The sequence below is a fragment of the Mesocricetus auratus genome, unplaced genomic scaffold (assembly GCF_017639785.1).
Source record: "Mesocricetus auratus isolate SY011 unplaced genomic scaffold, BCM_Maur_2.0 Super-Scaffold_100015, whole genome shotgun sequence".
In the NCBI taxonomy this organism is placed as follows: domain Eukaryota; kingdom Metazoa; phylum Chordata; class Mammalia; order Rodentia; family Cricetidae; genus Mesocricetus; species Mesocricetus auratus.
The window spans coordinates 6,541,421-6,565,363 of NW_024429198.1; the positions used below are offsets into that span (position 1 = coordinate 6,541,421).

Here is a 23,943-nt window from a genome sequence, read left to right on the forward strand (position 1 = left end):
TTAGAAAACATGGGGACACTAACAACAGGACCATGACTTTCTAGTCTTACTCCATGTAAGTGCTCATCTTAAAAGTTTATTAATGCAGCCTAGTTAAAGCGAAGGAAGTGACAGAATAGATTCATAATACATTTGACAAAATGGAGATATTAGCATAACAAGTTAGTTAACTAAGTCAACAGTTCTGTATCCAGACTTCAGCACTTTTCCCACTGGTATTATATTTATACTAGAAGGATAATCTGCATTTTTACAACCTAGGCAAACACTCTACCACTGAGCTAAATCCCTGGGTTCTGATTTTTTTGAAACAAGAGTCTCACATTACAAAGCTCAGGCTGGGCATGAGCTTTCTATATAGTGGGTTGGCATTGACTTTTAATCTTTGTGCCTCTGCCTCTATAGCTAGGTACTCGAGGTGTATGCACCACCACATTTAGCTCTATTGATATATTTTCTCTATCCACTAGGACCCAATAAAGGACACTGTTATTTCCTGTAGAGAATATAAAAAAATTATTGCCATTTTATAAATACCCAATACTCTGGAATAAATGAGATGAGTAAGCAGGTAATTTATAACCACCTTCAGTTTTCAAGAATTTTACTTTTGGCTAGAGTGATAGCTAAGAGGTTAAGGGCAGCCACTGCTCTACCAGAAGACTTGGGTTCAATTCCCAGCACCCACATGTTGTATTACAACTTTCTATAACTCCAGTTCCAGGGGATCCAATGCCCATTTCAGGCCTCTGAGGGTACTGCATGAACATGGTGCAAAGATTAAATTAAAAATTTTAAAGTTTAAAAATACTTTTAAATTTACAAGCATTGCATATATTTATTAGGTACACAGTGATATCTTGATTTATATGATGTCGAATGGCTAAACCGTACCAGTTAACATTACCTCATGTATCTTTTTTTATGGTAAAAATACCAAAAACTGCCTCTCAATAACTATCATTATTATGTCTACATACATGTATTAACACAGATAATGTGTGTGTGTGTGAGAAAGAGAGAGAGAGAGAGAGAGAGAGAGAGGGAGAGAGAGTGGGAGAGAGAGAGAGAGAGAGAGAGAGAGACAGGGAGGGAGGGAGGGAGGGAGGGAGGGAGGGAGGGAGGGAGGGAGGGAGGAGAATGTAGACACAAGTTTATCATGGGGTGAGTACAGGATTATTATGGAAGTCAGAGAACAACCTTGGGTGGCCATCTTGCCTTCTTCTTTGTTTGCGACAGGGTCTCTTGTTATTTAGCCTCTGCCTCCGTAGGATTCTCCTGTCTCCATCTCTCATCTCCCCCTGAGAAAGCTAGGATAGCCAACCCATACTACTGCACTCAGCTTCATGTGTATTCTAGGGATGTGACCTCAGCTCTTCATTCAGGCTGTATCTTATCCATGAAGTGAGTCATCTCCTTAGCCCTAAGCAATTTTAAAGAGGAAAACACATGGTGAACTCTAGTCACTATGTTATCTAATAGAGCTCTTAAATTTCCCCCTTCAACATCTCCCCAAATTCTCAATCTTTTTCTATCCTAGGAACCACAATTCCACTCTCTGCCTCTAAGAGCTAAAGATTTCACATAAAGGCCATCTGTCTCTTATTTGAAAATTATCAGTAAATGTGATTTATTTTTTCTAGTCTTTTATGTTGTCCATGCCAGAAAAAATAATCAAAGGGTTATTCATGGTGAAGTGTCCTGAAACAGTGACTCAAAAGTGTAATGTGTTTTGCCCAGTATTGTATAAATAAAAGCAAGGTGACCAGATATCATAAACATGCTAAGAAAATTGAACTCAGAAAGAGAATACCTTGAAGGGTGCTTCAGCAAAAAATACTGATTCTTTTCCCGAAAGTGGTGTAGAGGTTATTGATCTTGGGGAAGACACATCACTCAACTAAAAAAGGAAAAAGAAAACCACCGATAAAGGATGGATCTTCAAAGGCCTGATTCCCATGACGCTGAACAAGAAGCCATTATTTTATCTTTTTTTATATCTTATGCTTGTCTTAGCAATAACACTTACCCTGCTTTTGTTTGATATTTCATATTTTTTATCTTGCTCCTCTAAAGTTGTTACGATGTACTCAGAAAACAAAAACTTTTAATATTAGACACCCATAAATGTAGTAAAAGGGGCAAATATCAACATCTCCAAAGACTACCTAAAATTTACTTCCATCTGTGTTCTCTCTGTACTCTCTAGAGCTGTTAATACGAGCTAACGGCACTCCAAAATTAGCATAAGGGAAAACTTCTGTCCTAAGATTCTGAGAAATTTTCTTGAGGCTTAAAAAAAAAAAAAGAAAAGATGCTGCTAAATTTTAATATAGATGAAACCCACAATATCCCAGCTTAATAGCTGACACTGCGATTTATTCTGTGTTTATGTGTGTGTACATGTGTGCGTGTGTTCTCCTAGAGTTCCAACCAAGGGACTCACACAGGCTGGGCAGGTACTCTTATCATTGAGCTGCATATCGAACTACTAAGGAAGCTGAGAAATACTAAGGAAGATTTAGAATGTGCGCTTAGGGGGGTCAGTATCTCAACTTCCCTTTGGACCCAGACACAGAACGATGGCTTTTGGTTTCGTGCGGCGCTCGTTCGCTCTTGCTTTTACCTGGGTAGGACTGATAGGAGGTGGTGGAGCTTTGCGTTTTTTTGGAGTTCCACTTCTTTCTGAGCTTATTTTAGAGACTTGATCATGCTGAAAGTTATCACAGTCCACAGAATGGAGGTGGGTTAGTCATGTTAGTAAAGTCGGAGCAAGTAGCTGCAGCAAACACAGAACAATCTGCTGACAGTTACACATCCCCAGCTTCTTCAAGTCCTGAAACACGCGGCCCACAGAACGGATGTAACATGCGTGTGCTAAGTTCTCTCCCAGCCACCCATGCTTTGATGGCAGGAAGAGACAAAGCGGGATTAAGGTGGCGTGTAGAACTGGGAAAGGATGAAGACGGGCCTATCAGTCATAATCCAGGACCCAGAATGCATTCATTCAGTCAGCTTTTCCTCTTAATGCAATTCATCCCACCACCCCGTAATGAAGACATGAGGAGGGGAAGGAGAGCCTCATATGCAAAGGTTCCCAAGAAGCAACAATTAGCACATAATAAATAATTAAATATCTGCTTTCTACGACTTAAAAGACTTCAGTGTACAAATACACCGAATGGCCAGATATACACAGAGAGCCCACATGCCTTTACGGAAAACTCCAATAAGAAAATGCCTCTGTCGCTGCTACTCTGCATAACACCAATGGCAGTTTTTAAAGCTGCAATTAAAATTAAAAGGCTGAATCTCTTATTTTTCACAAATGCCTTAACAGTTTCATGCATATATCAGTATATATCTTTATATTCACAGGATACGATATTTAGCATATTTTCATTTAGTTTCAAGATTTAACCACATTTTCACACATCTGTTAGGCACTTCATTAAAAAAATGCAGTATGAAGCACCTATTTTTAAAACAATATAATAAAATTGTTAAATTATTTGCCACCATGTAACAATGAATCATTCACTCAAAATCATGTCAGTTTTTCCTTCAAAAATTGCAACCCAGTTTTTAATCACTGTCCTAAGGAACCATAGCATTTATTCTCAATATTTTCATATTGCCATAAGCAAAAATTAAAAAAAATAACATCTCATTCCCAAGATAAATACCTGCTTTGGTTTTGTTGGGGTCTTTACATCTAAAGAAAAGAAGGTAAAAAAAAAAAAAGAACTATAAGAATTATAATGACACATCTTTTACAGATTTTGGGTGGGTGGACACACACACACACACACACACGCACACACACACATGCACACACACACACACACGCACGCACACATACACACGCACACACACACACACACACACACACGCACCATACATAACATTTAACATTTTGTTTTTCTTCAAGCATACATTTAAAAGAATAATAAATCATATCATATTGCACAAATTCCTTTACCCTTTTGGGAAAAATGAGTGGGTAAATTTAAAACAACATTGGCTGTTTTCTTTTACATACCAGCATCCTGAGAGATTTTTGATAATAGAAGGCTTTGAATTCCTGCATTTTCTGAGAGTTTGGAATAATATAAGGCATTGTGTCCAAGAGAATCTACAAGGGTCAAGTCTGCACCCTTTTTAATTAAGGCTTCCACAGTGTTCGAGCTGCCTGTTTCACAGGCCAGCATGAGGGCAGTTCTGGAGAAAAAAAGAGATGTCAGTTTAGTATACCCAAAGGTGGAAATGCCTTCCTGAGACGCACTTGTCTTGAAAACAATGAAACAGGGATTAAATGCGGTTAAATCTTCAGTCATCTGGGGAATTAAGTGGTAAACTATCAAGATGAAATAAGGCGGTATTTTTAAAAATTTGGACTAAATCAAAATGTTAAACTTTATCTAACAAAACAGCATGGACAGTCTTCTATAGTGGACAGAATTTCCTGTGATTGGTACAAAAACCAAGCTTATTTTAAAGACCGAATTCTTTCACCTCTATTATTTTATTTTATTTTGGGGGAGGGGGATTAGTTTGAGGCAGGGTTTCTCTGTGATTTTGAACGCTGTCCTGGAATTAGTTCTTGTAAACCAGGCTGGTCTGGAACTCACAGAGATCCGCCTGCCTCTGCCTCCCGAGTGCTGGGATTAAAGGCGTGAGCCACTTCTGCCTGGCCGCCTCTATTATTTTAAAGAACATACATTATTAAAATTATTATTATTTTATTGTTGTTGTTTCAAGACAGGGTTTCCCCGTGTAGCCCTGGTTGTCCTGAAATTTGCTCTGCAGACCAGGATGGCCTTGAACTCAGCAATTCTCCTGTCTCTGCATCCAGAGTGCTAAGATTAAAGGCATGTGCCACCACACCCGGCTTTAAAATTATTTATTATTATTATGATCATTATTATTGGTTGTTTTCTTTTTTGAGACAGGGTTTCCCTGTGTAGCCCTGGCTGTCCTGAAACTCACTATGTAGTCCAGGCTGGCCTCAAGCTCATAGACTTGCCTGCCTTTGCCTCCAGAGTTGCTGGGATTAGAGGTGTATTCCAGCGCCACCCAGGTTAAAATTATTTTTAAATACATTCAGCATATTTACTTTTGTTTAGGGTGAAATGGCTTACTCAGTTAAATATTTAATTAGTTTCATTGCAGATCCAATCAGCAATTCTGCCCATGCAGGTCTGCAGGATCTTTTTTTTTTCCTTCTTTGTCAAAACAGACTCTCAATTATCAAGAAGGTAAAGCTAAAAAAAGGAAACCACTTTATAACACTAAAAAAATGGGTATCACTGAAGCTATGACTTCTGCCTTAACTTGTGGTACCTTCCATTTTTGTCCCTGGAATTGACATCTGCTCCATGATCCAAGAGAAAGTGGCAGACCTCACTGTGGCCATTTTGTATTGCCACAAGCAGGGGTATGTTCCCATCCTAGGAAAAAAAACTCAGATTGTAACTCTAACTCCAAATACCAGGATTGCAATACCTCGCCCTTCCCACATTTTTCTCATGACTTGCACTTCGAGGCCATACTTTCATTACTGGGATAGTCTATGACCCTTTAGGACCACCCTTCCACTTAACCACATGTCTTAGGCAAATTCACTGACTTTGGCTTTTCTCTAGAAGTCCAGCTATTCGGGTTGCTTGCTCCATTACCTATCACTAGCTCCACAGTAATGTCAGAGCGCATACACACTAAGTGTGTTCAGATGGAAGTAAACTGGAGCTCAGTAGTGAAGGCGAGTGTCGCTATTGCTGAAGCCCTGAGTACCATCCCCTGCACCCACAAGTAGGAAAGAGAGAACTGACTTGTTCAATATGTCCTTTAACTTCATGCATGCTGCATCCCCCAGTAATAACACATGTAAAAACTTCAAATGTAAAATTAAAAAAAATAAAGTTATTGGAGCTGGAGATACGGTTCATCTTAACAACACTTGCTGCTTTTCCAGAGTACCCAGATATAATTGTAGCAGCTCATAACCAACCATCTATAACTACAGTTCCTGGGATCTGATACCCTCTGACCTCTGCAGGTACCAGGCACACATGTGGTGCACATACATACAAACATGCAAACACTTTCATACATAAAATAAATCTAAAAAAAAAAAACAAAAAAGATAAGCCAAACCAAACCAAACCAATGACAGAAGTAGTCCAGATTTTAGAATACGGGGATTTGAGGCTGGTTGCATAATAAAGTTCCCTGGGGCTAGGACCCAAGGCTACATATGAAGTCCATTTTTTGTATTTTTTTCATATAAACACCATGCAGTTTATACATTTCAGCCATGTCTATGAAATCCAAATTTCAGTGCATGGAATTGGGGACTTTTGGAGTAAAGATGTTTAACCTATGCTGAGGTTTGGAAAGTGTAAACGTATTTGCTTGATCAGGGGCAAGGACATTCGTGCCAATTTTCATGCTACAGCATGTCATTAGACCCTGGAACCACATGCCAACGGCATATAAATGTAGTCTCATAATAGGCCTGTGAAGTTTAAAAAGACTAAAAGTTCTCTTCAGAGCTGGAAAATTCTACTAGAAATCATCCAAGGTGATACCATGAAAGAGAACAACAGAATTTCTAACTGGATATCTCTGACAGTTTACACTGATCGTCAACTTGGGAAGACTTAGACTCACTTTGGTGACAAATGTATGGACATCTGGAGGAACTTTCTAGATAAGGCTAGTTGTGGTTGGAAGACCCACCATAACAGCTAGAATGGAGTAGAAGGAAGAAAGCAAACTCAGAAACAGCATGAGTCCCCCTTTGCTTCATGACCATGGATGCAATGGAAATAGCTCCCTCAAGTTCCCACTGTTGTGATGGTCCGCACCTTCAAAGGGAGAGCCAAAATGAGCCCCTCCTATTTTAAGCCGCTATGGCCGAATACTTTGTCAGAGCAACAAGACAAGTGATGCACAAACTTTTCTATTTTTATAAGCTGAGACACAAAGTTTTATTCACATGGTGGTTAATGGTAGAACACAAACATTTACTTATAAAAATACACATATCTAAGAAGCACACTGCAAAATACTGGTGGTTTTAGGGATTCATAAGGATTAACATATAAAACCATTTTACAGGGAAAAAATTGTTGCTAAAAAGGAATAGAATTTTGCCAGATATTAAGGTCTTTAAAGTCTCATTAGAAGCCTGCACTCCATTTCCCTCAGTGTCCACGTGGTACCTACCAAGTCCTTAAGGTTTATGGGGCTCTTGTGTTCGCAGAGGATCTGCACAGCTTGAAGGCATCCCTGTGCCGCTGCGGAAGGAAGAACACAGCTGGTCACAAGCAACCCAGGTAACCACTTCTAGGAAGGAAGAGTTCACTCTCTGCCCAGCAGGTGAGCAGCATAGAAGAGAAGGCTAAGCCACAGGTGTGCGCAAACACTGCTTAATTTCCACGTTAGCCAAAGCTACAGCCACGGACTCCCAGTTACCTGTAGGCAAGCATATGATTTAGCTTCTCACAGGACTTGGCTTTTCTACAACTAGAAATAAAATTAATTATACACTTAATCACCTCGTGAATACAGTATCAGCATCTGCCACTGGAAGCTGTGACAGACGGTAAAACCGAAGGTGGACAAATACAACTGACGTTCATCGTGACACCCAGATTAAATTAAAAAATAAATCAGCATCTTATAGCCCTGAAAATCACAACTGTTCACTACTGTCTACTTTAAAAAGGGACTTGAAGGTTTAAAAATCTATATACATATGTATGTATGCTAGTGTACATACTTAGTACTGGAGCTTAAAACCAGAGCCTTGCACATGCTAAGCACACAGAGCATTGTACATGCCAAACACACCCTTCTCACTGAGCTTACTCTAAGCCTGAGCTGAATATATTAACCATGTAACTGGTTGCATGGCAGGAAACCACTTCTTAGTAAATCTGTGTGTGACTTACAAACGGAGTAAAATGGGAACCTCTGGGAACTACCGAAACCAGCCCCAGGAATAGTACCATTCAGAGTAGAATGGACATGTAAGAGAGTGAACATTACCTGCATAATGTAAAGCTGTTTTCCCAGAGTTGTCAATACCTTCAGCTGGGCTTTTGTACTGTGAGACAAAAATAAGTTTCTTAAAGTCACCACACAAATACCATCGTATCCATCCTTTTCCTTCAACCATCATTTATTCAGAGGGGCATACGCATGCATAAATCCTGCCTTCTGAGCTCTGTGGGCCCACAGTCCTTTATGAAGAAAAAGATACATACCCAAATAACCATGACACGAGCTATGGTCACCCCTTTCCTGATCTGGTCGTTCACTCATCCTTTACATCATGTAACCCAGCAGCTAACACACATGTTCTAAGATCTCCCATGTGGATCCTACATTTTCCCATTTCCTCTCACTCTCTGTCCCCTTCCTAAAACCAGTTTTCCTGAGTCATCTACACAGTCTCCGTTTCTTTGCCTCCCACTCACTCCTGAATCCACTTAGGTCAGGTATCTGCCCTCAGGATTCCATAGTGATGGCCCATGCCAAAGTCACCAGCAGTCTTTCAGTTTCTACACATTTGTCCTCCGACCACTCTTGGAGCAGTGGCCTGCTCTCTTCCCCAGACCTTCCCCTTCTTCCTCCTGGAGGCTCTCTGTCTGGCTCTGCCTCTTGTAGCTTCCCCCCACCACCCTGGACAGCCCCCTCCGCTAATAAAACCCACAGCCTCATATTTGTCATTGCTTTTCTCCGAAGCTCTCTTCTTGGTAATCCCATCTACACCTACATCCAGATGTTAGTGACTGCAAGCAACAGATGTAGGTCCCAACAACAGTATTATTTAAGTATTGTGTGCCAGCTCTGAATCAAGAATTGCTTTACGTCTGCTAACAACCCAAGTTGGATGACTCTCAGTGCAGTCATCATCAGTGGGAACTATGTATAAATAAGTTAATAAATTGCTTGAATTATGGCAGTGGTGAAGCCAGGATCTGAACCTGTTAGAGCCTGGATACTTATTCATATACAATGTCACCTGTGAGTGCCCAGGCTTGAGAACCCACTGAAGTTGCTTGACAACACTGGTTTGATAAGCACCCGAAAGGCAAATTTTCCACTCCTCCATGCCTACCCTGAGCTTTTACCATCTCTGTGAACACCAACCACCACTGGCAATTTACCCAATGAGACAGAAACTGAATTAGCTTTGCTTTCTCCTCCTCCTCTTCCTCTTCTAGTATCTTACCCACTACATCTTGTAGATCCTTTCTCCAAAACATATACGAGAGATGTTTTCTTCTCTTTCTCATTACCTTCATCTTAGCCCCGGGCAGCATCTTCTTACATCAACAGCTAGTCTAGCCTCCAATAGGTCTCCTCAATTGTTTTGTCCCCTCTTACCCACTTCTCTACACAAAAGAATCGTCCTATAAAACTGTGTTTGTCAGCGTCTGCCCTTCAGAATTCCACAGTGAACCTAGGATTACTTAGCTTGCATATCTTGACATACAAGGCCCTGTATTTTGTACTACATTTTCTCACGTCTTTGCCTCTGACTCATTCACTGGCTTTCTTCCCACCCTGAGGAGTTCCTTGCCTACCCAAGGCCCGTGACTTGCTATTCTGTTTGGAATGTGTTCCACTAGTTTTCTGCCCACTGGAGATCTCAACTTAAACATCATCTTCTCTTGAGGGCTTCCCTAGAAACCACCACTTTCCTTCTTAGTACTCTGCAATTTATAGCATATGTTCCTTTCCTTATTAACCAGACTGTAAACTCCACAAAGACAGCAACTTCCCTGCTTGCTGGTAGATACTAACTGCTTAGCACCATGCATTGTACCCTGAGAACACTTGATCTAAGGGAGGATAGGAGGATTTACACAGGGAAGGATTTGCAGGACTCTACAAAGTTCGATTTGTGCTAACTGCCTTAAGGAGCTAGGAGCTGAAAATGGCAATAACCAGAGAGCAGGCATATCCCAGACAGGGCTTAGGGACCAATGCACAGGGTTCAAGAGCAAGGGCTCAGAGCGAACACTAAATGCAGAGGTGCTGGGATGAGGAGAGCAGGAGACAAAGGGGTCTGTCTCATTTGTACACAGCCTGGTTTGCAGAGGGGTGAACCACTGACTGGAGAGTTCTGCCATGTAAACCCAGCAGGAGGTCATGGATGGCTGGATTCCTAACAGGAATCTAGAAAGAACAATGTCCGGTCAGATGAAGCACAGGCCAGGGGAGGTAAGAACAGGTTACCTTAAGGTGGAATGCTTCCTCTGCTGTGGTTAGAGGAATGGAGATCAAGTTACTACTTACCAAGGCTTTGGCCTAATTTTAGACCAGCACAAGGAACTATTTAAAGGCTTCAAAGATTTCAGAGAAAAACCAAAGCATTTGCATAACCAGATATAAAATTACATTAGAGGCTAGAATATCTGGTCCTAGCCCACAAGAACTTCAAGCCTGTCTGGTTAAATCTTCCTTAAAATCAGAGCCAGATGCAGGGGCTGGAGCAGAGTGGGAATTTAAAACGTATTTTTAAGAAGTGAGGTAGGACCCGGGGTGGAGAGATCCAGGACACTCTGAGCAAATGAGTCACCCCTCCCCACTTATCCTGAGGACCTGGTCCTGCAGAAGGCAGTAAGAAAACTCCATGCCAACTGGTCAAGAGTGACTCTCCTAACTCAACATCACAAACACAGATCTATTTTTCCTGAACTTTGCTTCAAAGACCCACTGAGGTTAAACTTTCGTAGAATGGGCAGTAGCGGGGCATCATGCAGGACAAGACAAGGAGCTGTGTGATCAATGCAGCAAGTTGATGAATGCGACCACATTGGGCCCAAGAATTTCAAAGCCAAATGAAAGCAAGATGCTGGGTCTCAAAGAGTGCTTGCAAGGGCCAGGGAAACAGCTCGACAGGACAGACAGTTCTGCAAACACTTATTTTATTGCTCCACGCTGCTCCTGAGAATAACCAGCTTGCATTTTGACTGGCAACAGCTGGACATTACTGTAGGGATGCTATGGCGCAGGGGTGAGGGTGGGTGGGGGTGTAGTTCGTGAAATATATATCTTTACAAATCTGCAGAGGTCGTCACCTCAGGGGATCATTGTAAACTTCCTGGCAGAGTCAGCAAACCAGGGAGTTGGCTAAAAATTATAAATAAGACTAAAAGCGAGCAGTTAAGCAAGAACCAAGAACTAACTAAAAGCTCATCGAGTTACATACCAAGGGATATGGCTGAAACTGTTAATCCAGAAGGACTGCACCCCATGAGCAATTTATAGAGAGAGCACAGGACACTGCAGAGCCAGAGAGCCAGGGTTACTACAGTTTGGTAAGGAGGAACTGAACCAGGGGGTAATAAAGCCATCCCAGGGACGCAATCCAAATGGGGAGGATATACTTCTCTTCTAGTAGAGTTGCCATGGAAACAACCTTATTATTGGCTGTTCTTTACAAATGGGCTGTAGGATAATATTAACAGGGGTATGTACTGAGAAGAGGTATTTCTCGTTTCACAGATGATAGACAGATAGCCAGACAGACAGACAGACCGACCGACCAACCTGTGAGTTATCTGCTTACCTGAAGGAGTTTCTTGATATACTCTGGGTGGCCATTCTTGGCTGCGATATGTAAAGCACTGTGTCCTAAATGGATCAAAAGGTAAAATCTGGGGAAAGCGGCCACATTAAAACAAAACAAAAATAAAAGCAACTTTCATTTTCTTTTATGTTAGCATACAAATTAACTGGTTTCCTGATAGCATTTTCATGCATACAAATTTTGGTTGATTCCCCCAAACCTACTCTTCTCCCCATCTGTCTGCACATCTCTGTTCTGATGCCCCTACTCCTAGTATTCCCCTTTTTACTTTCATCTATAATTCAAAGTGGATCAAAGACCTTAATTTAAACCATCAACAGCTGAACCAGTGGAACACAGGGATAAACACAAAGCTAAGATAACAGACGAGAACCTTGTGAATCCACACACCTCCTACATAGTTTCTAATTGCTGTGCAGGGACTGTTCCTCTAGAGATTAAGGTCCCCCATGCTGTAGTGTGAGCACAGGTAACATTCAGAGGCCCCAACCACTTTTCCCTGCACGCTCCATTCACCTCTGGTCAGGACTGCACAAAGCTGCATTTAGCTGACATGTGTGTGCAAAGTGGCCATGTCCACAGCTGCCACATCAGACCAGAATACCTCAGACCTAGAAACCCAGAAAAGAGCCCCCAAGCCAGGAGACAATATTCCAGAAACCCAAATACTTACATCCTATGTTTGACCCCCTCGTTTCCCTCTCCTCAAAATGTACTCAAAGCTGACTGGATGTTACCTGGGTTTTTCAGATTTTTACAGGTCCTTGCTCAGTACATGGTAAAGGAGCACTTAAGTCCCCTTCAGGAATTCAGCAGGCAGGTAACCGCAAGAAGTCATTTGCCCGTTGCCAAATGAGCCTCCACACTAGGCCTCTACAACGCCCTATGTTTAGCCTAGATTCTCTTCCTCTCAAACAGCCACCCAGTTCTTTCACCTTCACGTTCAACCGAAAGGTGACCTCTTAAGTGGGGTCTTTCCTGGGCTAGAGGCGTGGCTCAGTAGAGTGCTTGTCTAAATACTCATGATGTCCCAGGTTCAATACCTAGCACAGCACAGATGCGGCATTGGGAGGCACTGACAGCAGCTCCCAGATCAGACACTCAAGGTCATACTTGGCTATGCAGTGGGAGGCTTCCCCGGGATAGAGACCTTGTCTCAAGCAAAAACAAACAAATAAACAAACAAAAAAGAGGCCATCTTTCTTTCTTACTCATTACATATTCCCTTTCCTCCTTAACACCTTTTACACTGGTTTTCTGTTTCATTTCATTCTTGGTAATACCCTGCATCTTACAGTACTCTGTTCTTAGCTCTATAGTCAAGACGTATTCTATTGACTTCCCCCTCACACACCTTTACCTGTTGGTTAACTGGTCCTCTGTCTCTGCAGGTCTGTTTCACTCCCCATTGAGATCCTAGCTCCTGCAGTGCAGCTGGTGTACAGCCGGCTCTCAATATATTCCAGTCATTTTGAATTAAAGACTGTGCTAATTTCAATGCCTGTAATGAGTGGCTGGCTACAACTGCCAGCCAACTCAATAGAGCTAAGAAAGCCTTCAATCTTGTCTTTTCCAACTTATTTGACCAACATATCCCCAAGGTAACATTCGTAAGCGACCTTTATTTTGGGACTCCCTTCAAACCCAGTTGTAGCTTCAGCACTATTGATGTTTTATGCTGCATAATGGCTGTAGATGATCATTCTGCTATTATTCTGTTACTCTGCCTCCCTCCCTGGCCTCCATCCAGAAGAGGTCTAGTAGTTGTGGCAATCAAAACCATCACCAGACATTGCAAAATGCCCCCTAAGCACAAACAGAGCCTAGAGTTGAGATCCAAGACTTCAGAAGAACAATTTCTTTTATACGATGGCCCAGTTCCACTTTTTCTTTTTGATTAGTCATCACTTAGCACTGACTAGAATTTACTAGGGAATCATGTGGCCAGGAAACATCTTAAAAGATCAGAGGGTCAGGATGTCATGGGAGCCATGTAAAAGCATCCGGATTCTCAAAAGAACAGATCTCATCTATTCTGCAAAAGATACGCTGAGATGAGAAGGCCATGTGGGAAGGGCAATTGTTTCGTTGGTGTGGGATACTGAGGCAGAAATCCCTCATCACTCTCTTGAAAGGATGAGGGAAAAGGGATGTTTGAAAGTGAGAAAATAAGGACTTATTTTTCCTCTTCTGTTTTATGTACGGGATGCCCCTTCTCTCAGAATTAAATGAAGCCTAAGAATGAGAGTTTCGTTATACTGTGCATTTAATAGACTTTAGTGGTTAGCTTGGCCTCTCCAGACATCATTTATACCACTGTTGCTAAGGACACGCACATTTTTAATTTGAAACAAATGCCTTACAAATGAACTTCTGGAACACATGCTGATTGTAAACTATGGACTGTTTATACTGTGCATGCAATGCATCAACTGTTGTCTCCCTGGGAAAAGAAGTGGTTCTACACAACCACCATCCTTTTGACAAGGGCACAGTTGTCCAAAGACAACACGGTAGGAACCTTCAGACAACACATCATACTAAATATCAGCTTTTCGTCTCATGTCCAGTGTTCTGGTCATACCTAGAAGTGAGTGATTGATGTCTAGAGAACCCAAATTCATCTATTAGCCTGGGATGTGTGCTCTATATAGCAGTATGAGTATTTTCGCTTGCTCTCAATATCCAAATCACAAATCATTCCCAGACACCACCATACTGAAAGCAACATGTCTCTCACTGCTAGCATTAAAACAAGTTTCTCTCGCCAAATATAAATTCTCCTAGACAGAATATATTATTTTATGACAGAAGCTCCCTGGAAGGAGACGATGCATATTCCTGGCTTCCGGACAGCTATGGATCTGTCTGGCTGTCAGGGAACAACTTCCCTATAGTCAAAAAGCAAGGGCAACCATCACTCATGTTCATTCTGGCAGATCTTGGCCCACAAATAAAAAGATGAGTGCTAATTAAAAAACAAGAGCCCCAGATGACAGTTCACTTAATGATCCTATATTGACTGTGACTCGAAGGATCCGCCTCTGAACTATCTACACGATCATGTCCTTATAGCGCAAGATTACTACAGGAAATAGGGAAAAGCTAACTAGCAGGGTCCTGTGATGTGTGATCACACTGCTCAAGAGCCTGCGTCATTCTTTTCCACATCTGGGAACACTTAGGTAAATAATGAAGAACTAAGACAACTACATGGTATTCAATTAGGTATGCCTTCAAGTATTTCCTTAAAGGTCAGTTTCAAAATGCAGAATATATTTCTACAATAAAGTCACAACTTTAATTGGTTATTAGTTGCAATTTTACATATATGTAAATGACTTTTTTCTTTTTTGAAATCCTTGTCTTCAGGTGAATTTTTACCACTAAAGCACAAGTACAGTCACCTCACTATGCTCCCAGAGAAAAAGTAGACCGGAAAATATTTATTTACAGAAATGTTGCTATTAGAGTTATGAGGTTGCCCCTATGCCCCCATCTTCAAAGCATAATATAGAACCCAAGGTCATTTCTGAGTGCTACCCTCTGAAGTATTTTCATGGTTGCTGATTCTTGTCTCATGACCTCTCCTGACCTCCTCATGTACATGCACGTTAGTAGCAAGTATTGCAAGTCATACTTCTCTTGTTTTTCTTTATCTGAAGATAAAATATAAATGAACTACACTTATTGATTATGACGTACATCTATTAGGATGAATCATCCTCTAAAATATGAATATTACCTTTTCCATTTTCTTTTTTCCTTTTTTTTTTTGTTGGGATGGGGGGAGTCTCACTCTGTGGGTCTGGCTGTTCTAGAAATCACATGTAAACCACAGTGGCCTTGAACTCACAGAGATTTGCCTGCCTCTGCTTCCCAAGTTGGTATTAAAAGCCTTCACCAATACACCCACAATTACTTTTCCCATTTTCATAAGATGTAATTTTGAGTGGGATTGGTGTGTTTAATATAATGAAAGGCCACTCATAAGTTTAGAAAGGAAAGCAAACAAACAAAAATGCAACAAGTATCCTAGCAACTATAAATGCTAGATAAGGGGGATGACTCACAAATGTCCCTTCTCCAAGGACCCCCTGTGCTTTACATTGTCATAGCACTGATTCCCACTTGTCTAAATAGTCTTTCTGACTAAAGAAGATTGATAAGGAAAAGTGCACCAGAGATTAGATAAAATTCAGGGTTATAAGTGTGACAAGACGTACAAGTAAGTCACTCTTTAGTTTCTGCTTCTGCCTTTTGCAAAACCTTTGTGTTTCAACTAAGCACATCACTGTCTAGAACTTGCATGATAAAGGCAGATGTGGCCACAGTCCAAGTGGTACCCAGTAAGGTCTGAGGGTATCTGGTGCATGGTATATGAGCTGCACCTGCCTTCCCCATGGTGGTCCAGAGATGCAGTCCCCCAGGGATGCAGTAACCCCCAGCCTGGGTTACGGGAGCCACAAAGGGACTCAGTGGGTTATCACAAAAAGGAAACATGAAACTGGAAATTTGAATGCTGGAAATTATGTAAGGATGTTGGGGGAGGGATATGGGTGCAGATGAGCATATTTCATTGTATGCACATATGAAATTCTCAAAAAAAGAAGAGATGTTCCTGATGGTGCTGGAAAAAGGAATGGAGAGCTCGGGTCTTTGTGGTGTAGAGAAAAGCTGCTGCATTGAGCTAACACTATCAACTAAGAAGATGAAACTCTGATACATTAGGCACTTTCAACTGTGCCACACTGTCCCAGTGTATACGCATGTTAATAAGGAGAGTCCGTCCCAGTGTATACACATGTTAATAAGCAGAGTCTGGCCCAGTGTATACACATGTTACCAGAGTCTGGCCCAGTGTATATGCATGTTAATAAGGACAGTCAGTCCCAGTGTATACGCATGTTAATAAGCAGAGTCTGTCCCAGTGTATACACATGTTAATAAGGACAGTCTGTCCTAGTGTATACACATGTTAATAAGCAGAGTCTGTCCCAGAGTATACACATGTTAATAAGGAGAGTCTGAGGCTTATGCCCCAGATATTTAGAATAAGCAGTAGGTTCTTTGGGCTTTTCTCTCTAGTCTTCTAGTAATATTTTCATTTCATTCTGTTTCCTACTTTGGTGTACAGGCAATAACAACAATAATCACAAAGAACCAGCAAAAAACAAAACAACAACAACAAAAACCCCAAAACCCCTAGGCACCATTTTGTTGTATTCCTAGAGTGTTTTGTACCCAAAAAGAATCCCCAATCGTTGTATAAGGAAAGACCAAGACCATACAAGGATACTATGGATGCAATCAGAGAAGGTTGAACTCCCTTTCTGTACACTGTATGCTATTGGCAAGCAGCAATTAAGGAAGGGGAAAGGGAACCCCAGACAAAAATATAAGCAATGGTCTTCTCCATGTCCGAGAGCTTTGGGTTGTTTGTTCTAATTTTTAAGCACAACCACTTGGTGTAGACACTGCTAAGCCTTTTTATTAGATCTTTATCCTTGCTGTCTGAGTCAAAATCTCACGAGCAGTAGCCCAGACTGGCCTCACACTTGCCATCCTTCTACTATAGCAGAATGTGCCAACATACTGGCCTCAAACCTTCTTCTGCTGTATTATTATTATCATTACAATTTGCTTATTTTGCTTTTGTCTTTAAGATATGGAACTTTTCAACAGCCTAATGAGTAAAGGAGACTAAAAAGTGATCTGACTGTGAGTCACGATAAAACAGTAGCTAACTGCGATGAGCTTTCTATGATTTTATACAACAAGCATTTGCCTGATGCTGCTGAGATGCCGCGGTGACCCTCTCCCCAAGGTTAGACAGCTAACCTATCTAAAGCATGCAGCCTCCTGCTGACAGTCTTCCTAGAAGATTCTCTGTGAGGCATCCATAAAAATTCCCTGAATTCCAAGCATTTCATTCAGAAGGATAATTTAAAAGACATAAAAAATTATTTGCCTCTTATGGCTGTCTACTCAATAGTTTAAACCGTAGGAAAAATTACAATTTGACCATCTTAAGATTTTGTGGAATAAAAAGAACAGAGAGGACCAGGGAAACACACTCCCACTGCTAAAAAGTTCTCCAGGGGCCCGGCATGGGGCTCACACCTGTAATCCTATAGTTCAAGCGACAGAGACAAGAGGATTACTGAAAGTTTATGTATGGCTGTCTACAGAGTAAATTCCAGGCTAGCCAGAATTATGACAGGGATGAAAACATGATGACGACAGTGATATAATCCTGACACAGCAGTGTAGGATTTTTAATGACAGACTTTCATGTCAAGTCTCAGCAGGGTTTCACATTGAAGGCTTCGTATCCAATCTCATTAACACTGGGCAATGTTTAAGGTGGGCTTACAGAAAACACCTTATCAAAGCTGAGTTGTCACCCTCAGCTGTAACAGCCATTTGGTACTAACGATGACCACGAAAGCACAGTGATGAATTTCTTTCCCTCATACTCGGATTTCTTTCTTGAGAGGGACAATGAGAGTAGACACCAGCTCACAGGAGAGACACAAGCAAGTTTTTTAAATTGTTTTACTTTTAAAAATGCTATTTTAAAATAATTTAAACAGTTATTTTAAATAATATTAAAGGATATCAGAGGTTACTCTCTGGTTTACACACACACACACACACACACACACACACACACACACACACACACACACACACACACACACAAAAGGCAGGACACAGAATTCCATAATGTGATTTCAGCTAAGTAAAGTGTGCTATGGAGAACACATTTTGTTTGTTTGTTTCATTTTGTTTTTAAGGAGTGTAATATTTATTTCTTCTTTCTGGTAGGAGTAAAAGCCATAGTTAATTTCTTCAGATTTTGTTTTTGTACTTTCCTACTTTCCTATCATGAACATTTACCAAAGGCGCTTAAGAGAGATGAAAGTTGACGCTGGGTTATGATGGAATAATTACAGAGTAACTTGATTCCCATCCGATCTGTCTCCTAACAACAGAAGCAGTCAAACTGCACACAGGACAGCGGGTCCACTCACTCTAGCCTACTTCTTCTGACACTGCGGTTTCCTTAGAGAGCAAACCCCCTCGATGACGTTACTGGAGGTACGCTGGCCACTCATATCTGTATGATGTTCAATAACTTTAAGAACACTGACAGTGTCCTTTAAGATAAACAAGACATCTGAGTCCTAAGATTAAAGATGCCGTTTGTATAGAATGAACTGATACTCCCTTCAAAGCAGCCACGTCCAAGAAGTTGTTTATTCTTCTACTAACACTGCCCTTACTCATGTATTGTTGTAAATTTTCTGTGACACTGCTCAGAAAAATCATTGATACTTCAATTTTTTTCTCAAAAATAGTTATGTTAGTTTGATACATTTGCCTGATTTATCCCTATTTGGTTCTTGGCTTCTCCAGAAAAGAAACACACACAACTGTTCTCAAAGGATAAAGATCCTATCTACTAAATCAGTTAAAAAGTAAGAAAAAGAAAAGCCAAACACACCACAGACTTTGAAAACCATTCTGAAACCTTAGGTTTCCAACCATACTATGGGCAATAATAGCCTATGACACCTGGCTGATGCCTGAGATGACTGCTCTGAAGAGACGGGCCGCTTAGGGGAGGGAGGGGAGGCAATTCAGTATGGCTTAATGAAGAGCCCAGATGAAGACTCTGCAATTATGCCAATTTTATATCCCAGTAAAAACTAGTGTAAACCCTTTCGAGGTCAAAGATTTTCAAGTGCAGCAGAGAAATGAAGTCATCAGCTTGAACCTTTCCACATGGTCAACAGAGATCCCAGGGGCCCCTTGCTGGAGGACAGTGCTACAAACACAAGCTATCCTGCTTTTCCTTTCATTTGCCTTGCTAATAATTTGTCAACACTGGCTACATGTTAGAATCACCCAGGAAGCTTTTTAGGAAACAACCCTGAGTTAAATATGACAAAATAACCCTACAAAAGCAGCAGAAGAGAGAAAGGTTCACTTGGCTCGCAGTTCCAGCTCACGGAAGGGAAGTCACAGCGGCAAGAGCCTGAAACAACTGTCTGCATCGTGCCCACACAGCAACGAGTGCATGGATACCAGTGCTCAGGTCACTCCCGCCACTCATATTCGGCCCACAATTCTGTCCAGGGAACGGCACACTCCTTGGTTCGTCCACTTATCAACAAGATTGTCCATCAAATACATGCTCAGGGCCAGTCCTCCAGGCAAGCAATCCTAAGTTCTGCCACACTGACACTAACATCACAACAGGTAATATTCCCTCTCTCCCTCTATCAACAAGATTGTCCATCAAATACATGCTCAGGGCCAGTCCTCCAGGCAAGCAATCCTAAGTTCTGCCACACTGACACTAACATCACAACAGGTAATATTCCCTCTCTCCCTCCTTACTGTTTGTTCTTCTTTCTTTCCCCTTACCCCTTCCTCTCCTCCAGGTCCCAGATGACTCTGAAGGCACTGCAGTACAGCCAGGGTCAAGATGAAAGTCATCCTTCTGGCCAGATCTCTAAACTAGCTGTGAAACGTTACCAATCATTCAGCACATTTATCAGTTTACACAGAATCAAGAATTAGGAGACACTGGATGATCTATACACACAGTCCTAGAAAATAATATAAAATGCTGTATTGGAGGGAGAGAAGCACGCAGCTGACTAGACACACCCAAGATGACAACACTTACAGAGACGAACGATGAAGCAGAGGCAGACATTCACTGCTGGTTTTTTTCCCCTGCTCCTGGCTTGTCTGCACACTCTATTTTCTACAGTGCATGTGTGCCACCTTTGTGACACCCACCCTCATGCTGTCTTGTTGACTTAAGAGACTAGCAACCACATACCGGAAGTATCTTGGGCAGTCACATCCACACCATGTGCAACCATGACCTTGAGACATTCCACGTGTCCTTTCGCAGCAGCAAGGTGGAAACTGCAAGGAGAGAAGGAAACACATCTCCTTAGGAATCATCACCTCAGAGCTCATCTCCAATAAAACTTTACTTCACCATGTATACGCCTCTCGCATCAGAGCTTCATGGCAACCCTCCAAGACTCAAGCAGGCATCGTTATCAACCTCGCAGAGAACAGAGACTGAGCAGGGTCTTATCATTTGCTCAGTTTACACTTTTTCTCAGTGCTGGGGCTTGAATCCAGAATGTTGCATCATCACTGAGATACACACCTCCTGTCAATCACTGTTATCTTTTCTTAAGCGATGAGCAGGGACTCGATCTTAGGCCTTTTAACCCAAAGACAAAGCTCTTTGAAAAGTGAGACTCATCACTTATTTGTCTCTTTCTTCACCCCAAGTTGAGTTTCTGAGTAGAAAGTCATCAACTTTTTTCCTGTTGTCTCTTGTTTGCAGCAAAAGCATCTCTCTTAAATAATATACTCCACTAAGAAACAGTGTGGTCGGTTCTTGAACAAGCCAAGTCTGCTACTGTTTTACAGGTAAATAACAAAAGCCACAGGAAACACTTGAGAGTTTAGTATGTCTCCAATATCTTAACCACTTTCATGTATCATCTCTGTTCATTCCCGTAACAGTCTTTTAAAGCGAGGCTTACATTTGTAGCTGGTGGCAGGAGTAACAGGTGCTAACAGCATCGAAGTCCCCAACTGGGCTCTAGGACTCACTGGCACTTGAGACTACACACTCTGCTCAATATCTTCATTTAGAATACCATCAAAAGGACTAACACTCAAATACCATACCACCCAAGCCTGCCCAGTCCCTGGAAGAGGCATTTCTGCAGGCTGAAAGAGACAAAGGACAACTTCTAGCAGTCAGGATCAGATGCAGGAAAGACCTTCAACATGGATTGATGGCATGCCTTCCTCTCAGGCCTGCCTTACAGGTGCAGCAAGTGCTCACTCCTCTGCCTCAGCTCGGTTTGAGAGGCGTGTCCTTGGGATACTGCGTTTAATTTACCTTTGAATTAATGCTCACATAGTGGTTTTCTTGTACGGTTTGCATAAGCATCAGAGCCTGGAGTCACAGTCAAGTGGCAAACCCAAGATCTGATATTTGAACCCAAGCTGTGTGACTGCAGACCTCTTTACAGTTAAGTGCAGTGAATGGCAGAATTCTCTGAGGAGCACGCTTCGGGTCTGACAGTAAATCATCAGCTGGAAAACAACAGCTAATTATCTGTGTCAGAGCAAAGTCCATTTAGCTTCTCTTGACTCTCAATTTCCACCATTGCAAAGTGAAACTGATCAAAGCCTAGCTAGTCCCCAATCACACTACATCAGTACGTGTACCATGACCTGTGTACAGTCTCTTTACCATCAGAGTTCACTTCATAAGTTATCTGCATCTTAGTAAAAATGTACTAATTTGGAATTTGGTGACTACATGAGCAGGATTTTGGTGAAATAAAGCTTGTCCCCTAAAAGCCAGTACTCCTTACTCAGTTGTTCAGCCTCGCTTAGGGTACGTCATTCTATCACCAAATTGCCTTCAAATGGAAGCCTCCGATTTTAACCAGACTTGGTAGAGCTTGCTGCATGTGTGCCAGCCACAGACCTGGTAGATGCAATAAAATCAACTAGCCTTGAGGATATGGAGTCACCACATCTGCCTTAGTTACTGAACTCTACTTTCAGGGCCACTGATAATTATGTCCCTAGATGCTAAGACCTGATTAATTTGCTGATTAACAATTGTCTTCTTTTTTTTATAGCTCTGGGTTTGCTTATTCAGTGTTCACTTTGCTTCTATGACCAGAAGACAACAAATTTACAAGTGTCTAGTCATGAGGATGGAAGCCACTCTGAATAAAACCATGCTAGAAACAGTGCTTGTTTTATGCGCGCCACACGCACACTCTACCTCTTGATGTTTTTTATTTGTTTGTTTGAGGCAGAGGCTTGCTACATAACATATGATGACCTCCAACTAATTATCTTGTTGACTCAGCTTTTCAAGTGCTGGTGTTACAAGTGCATGTAACACCTGTGTCACATCACACCTGGCTTGTACATGAACTTTTGATTGAAGTATAACATATGTATAAAGACAATGACATGCCATTGTAGAGTTAACTGAATTTTTGTGAATGGAAGGTAACTACTTTACCTTGTACAATTCAAGAAATGCAATGGAGTCAGCTACTTCCACTACCCCTCTGAAGCTGTGCTTTGGGCAGCTCTCCAGATGTGACAGGACTGCATACTGTATTTACGGGTAACTTAAACTTCAGACACATCTGAAATCAGTGCTATTGCATTGATGCATGCAGCCAAATAAACCCGACATGAAAGTCACTGGATGACTTAAGACCACAGAAAGTCAAACCATTACTTGTAAGGTCATGATGATTATAAGGAAGGAAGAAAGTGTTGAGAAGATCGGTTCAATTTCCAATTCCACAACAGAAACTCCTCAGACAATGGCCTTAAGGAAAACTTTTGAGATAACCTAAACTGCCATCTTTGTGGCTACAACACATTTCTGTGCTCTACTACAGCCATCAGAGTCTGGATTATAATCTAGAGTTAAGGTGATCGTGTTCCCCTGCAGTTTGGGGACTTTCCCAACTATTCACTTCTCTATTAAAAGAGAGTAACAGGCCGGGCGGTGGTGGTGCACGCCTTTAATCCCAGCACTCGGGAGGCAGAGACAGGCAGATCTCTGTGAGTTCGAAGCTAGGCTGGACTGACAGCCTCCATAATAATACAGAGAAACCCTGTCTCATAAAACCAAAAAAAAAAAAAGAGAGAGAGAGAGAGAGAGAGTAACAGACTCCCCCACCCCAGCCCCGCAAGTCATCATTTTCGTTTACATTTTACAAAAAGCTTCAATATTTACTGCTCTTAGCAGAATACCAAAAATACAAATAATTAGAAACATCTCACTATAAAGACAGACACTCACGCTTGCAATGTTACACTGCACCCTTCTAATCATATTTTAGTGAGGTCATGCTTAGTCTGTGTGGTTAAAACTCAAATGAGTCATCATTTCAAGGTACATCTCAAGAAGACTCATTTCTGGGTGTTTCTGGATCTTACAGCCACACAAAAGCTGCTGCTTTAATCTCTAAGTGGGACCAGACATGCCCACCTGATAGGAAAGGGATGGGTCAGTTGTCTGTGCCAGAGCATCTAATTAACCAGAGAGGGAAGGAGTTCCCTTCTGCATCTTCGTTCCCACCCACAGAGCATGCAACCTAGGGAACCTGAGCAAAGCTGAGCAAACCGGTATGTGAACCTGCTCCTGGGGTACAGTATGCAATGTTGAGCCCATCTGTCCCTCCAGATCTGCCCTGGGTGCTTGGGCACAGTGGAGAACTCTAATGGACTGCATC

The 23,943-nt window shown here is 41.7% G+C and overlaps 1 protein-coding gene across 4 annotated transcripts in view; it reads right to left on the reverse strand.

Moving 5' to 3' along the window:
• Rai14 (retinoic acid induced 14) overlaps nucleotides 1-23,943 on the reverse strand; it is a 152,229-nt gene that overhangs the window by 14,381 nt on the left and 113,905 nt on the right. For 3 of the 4 annotated variants that reach the window (XM_040757617.1, XM_021231783.2, XM_005078006.4), the window contains 9 exons: nucleotides 20,472-20,560; nucleotides 11,591-11,655; nucleotides 8,056-8,113; nucleotides 7,231-7,301; nucleotides 5,344-5,450; nucleotides 4,043-4,221; nucleotides 3,687-3,715; nucleotides 2,627-2,713; nucleotides 1,814-1,900 (listed from right to left, as the gene is read on the reverse strand). In XM_040757617.1, the coding sequence (XP_040613551.1) occupies nucleotides 1,814-1,900; nucleotides 2,627-2,713; nucleotides 3,687-3,715; nucleotides 4,043-4,221; nucleotides 5,344-5,450; nucleotides 7,231-7,301; nucleotides 8,056-8,113; nucleotides 11,591-11,655; nucleotides 20,472-20,560 (772 nt within the window). The remainder of the gene's footprint in view (nucleotides 1-1,813; nucleotides 1,901-2,626; nucleotides 2,714-3,686; nucleotides 3,716-4,042; nucleotides 4,222-5,343; nucleotides 5,451-7,230; nucleotides 7,302-8,055; nucleotides 8,114-11,590; nucleotides 11,656-20,471; nucleotides 20,561-23,943) is intronic. The other variant, XM_005078007.4, reaches the window with a different exon arrangement.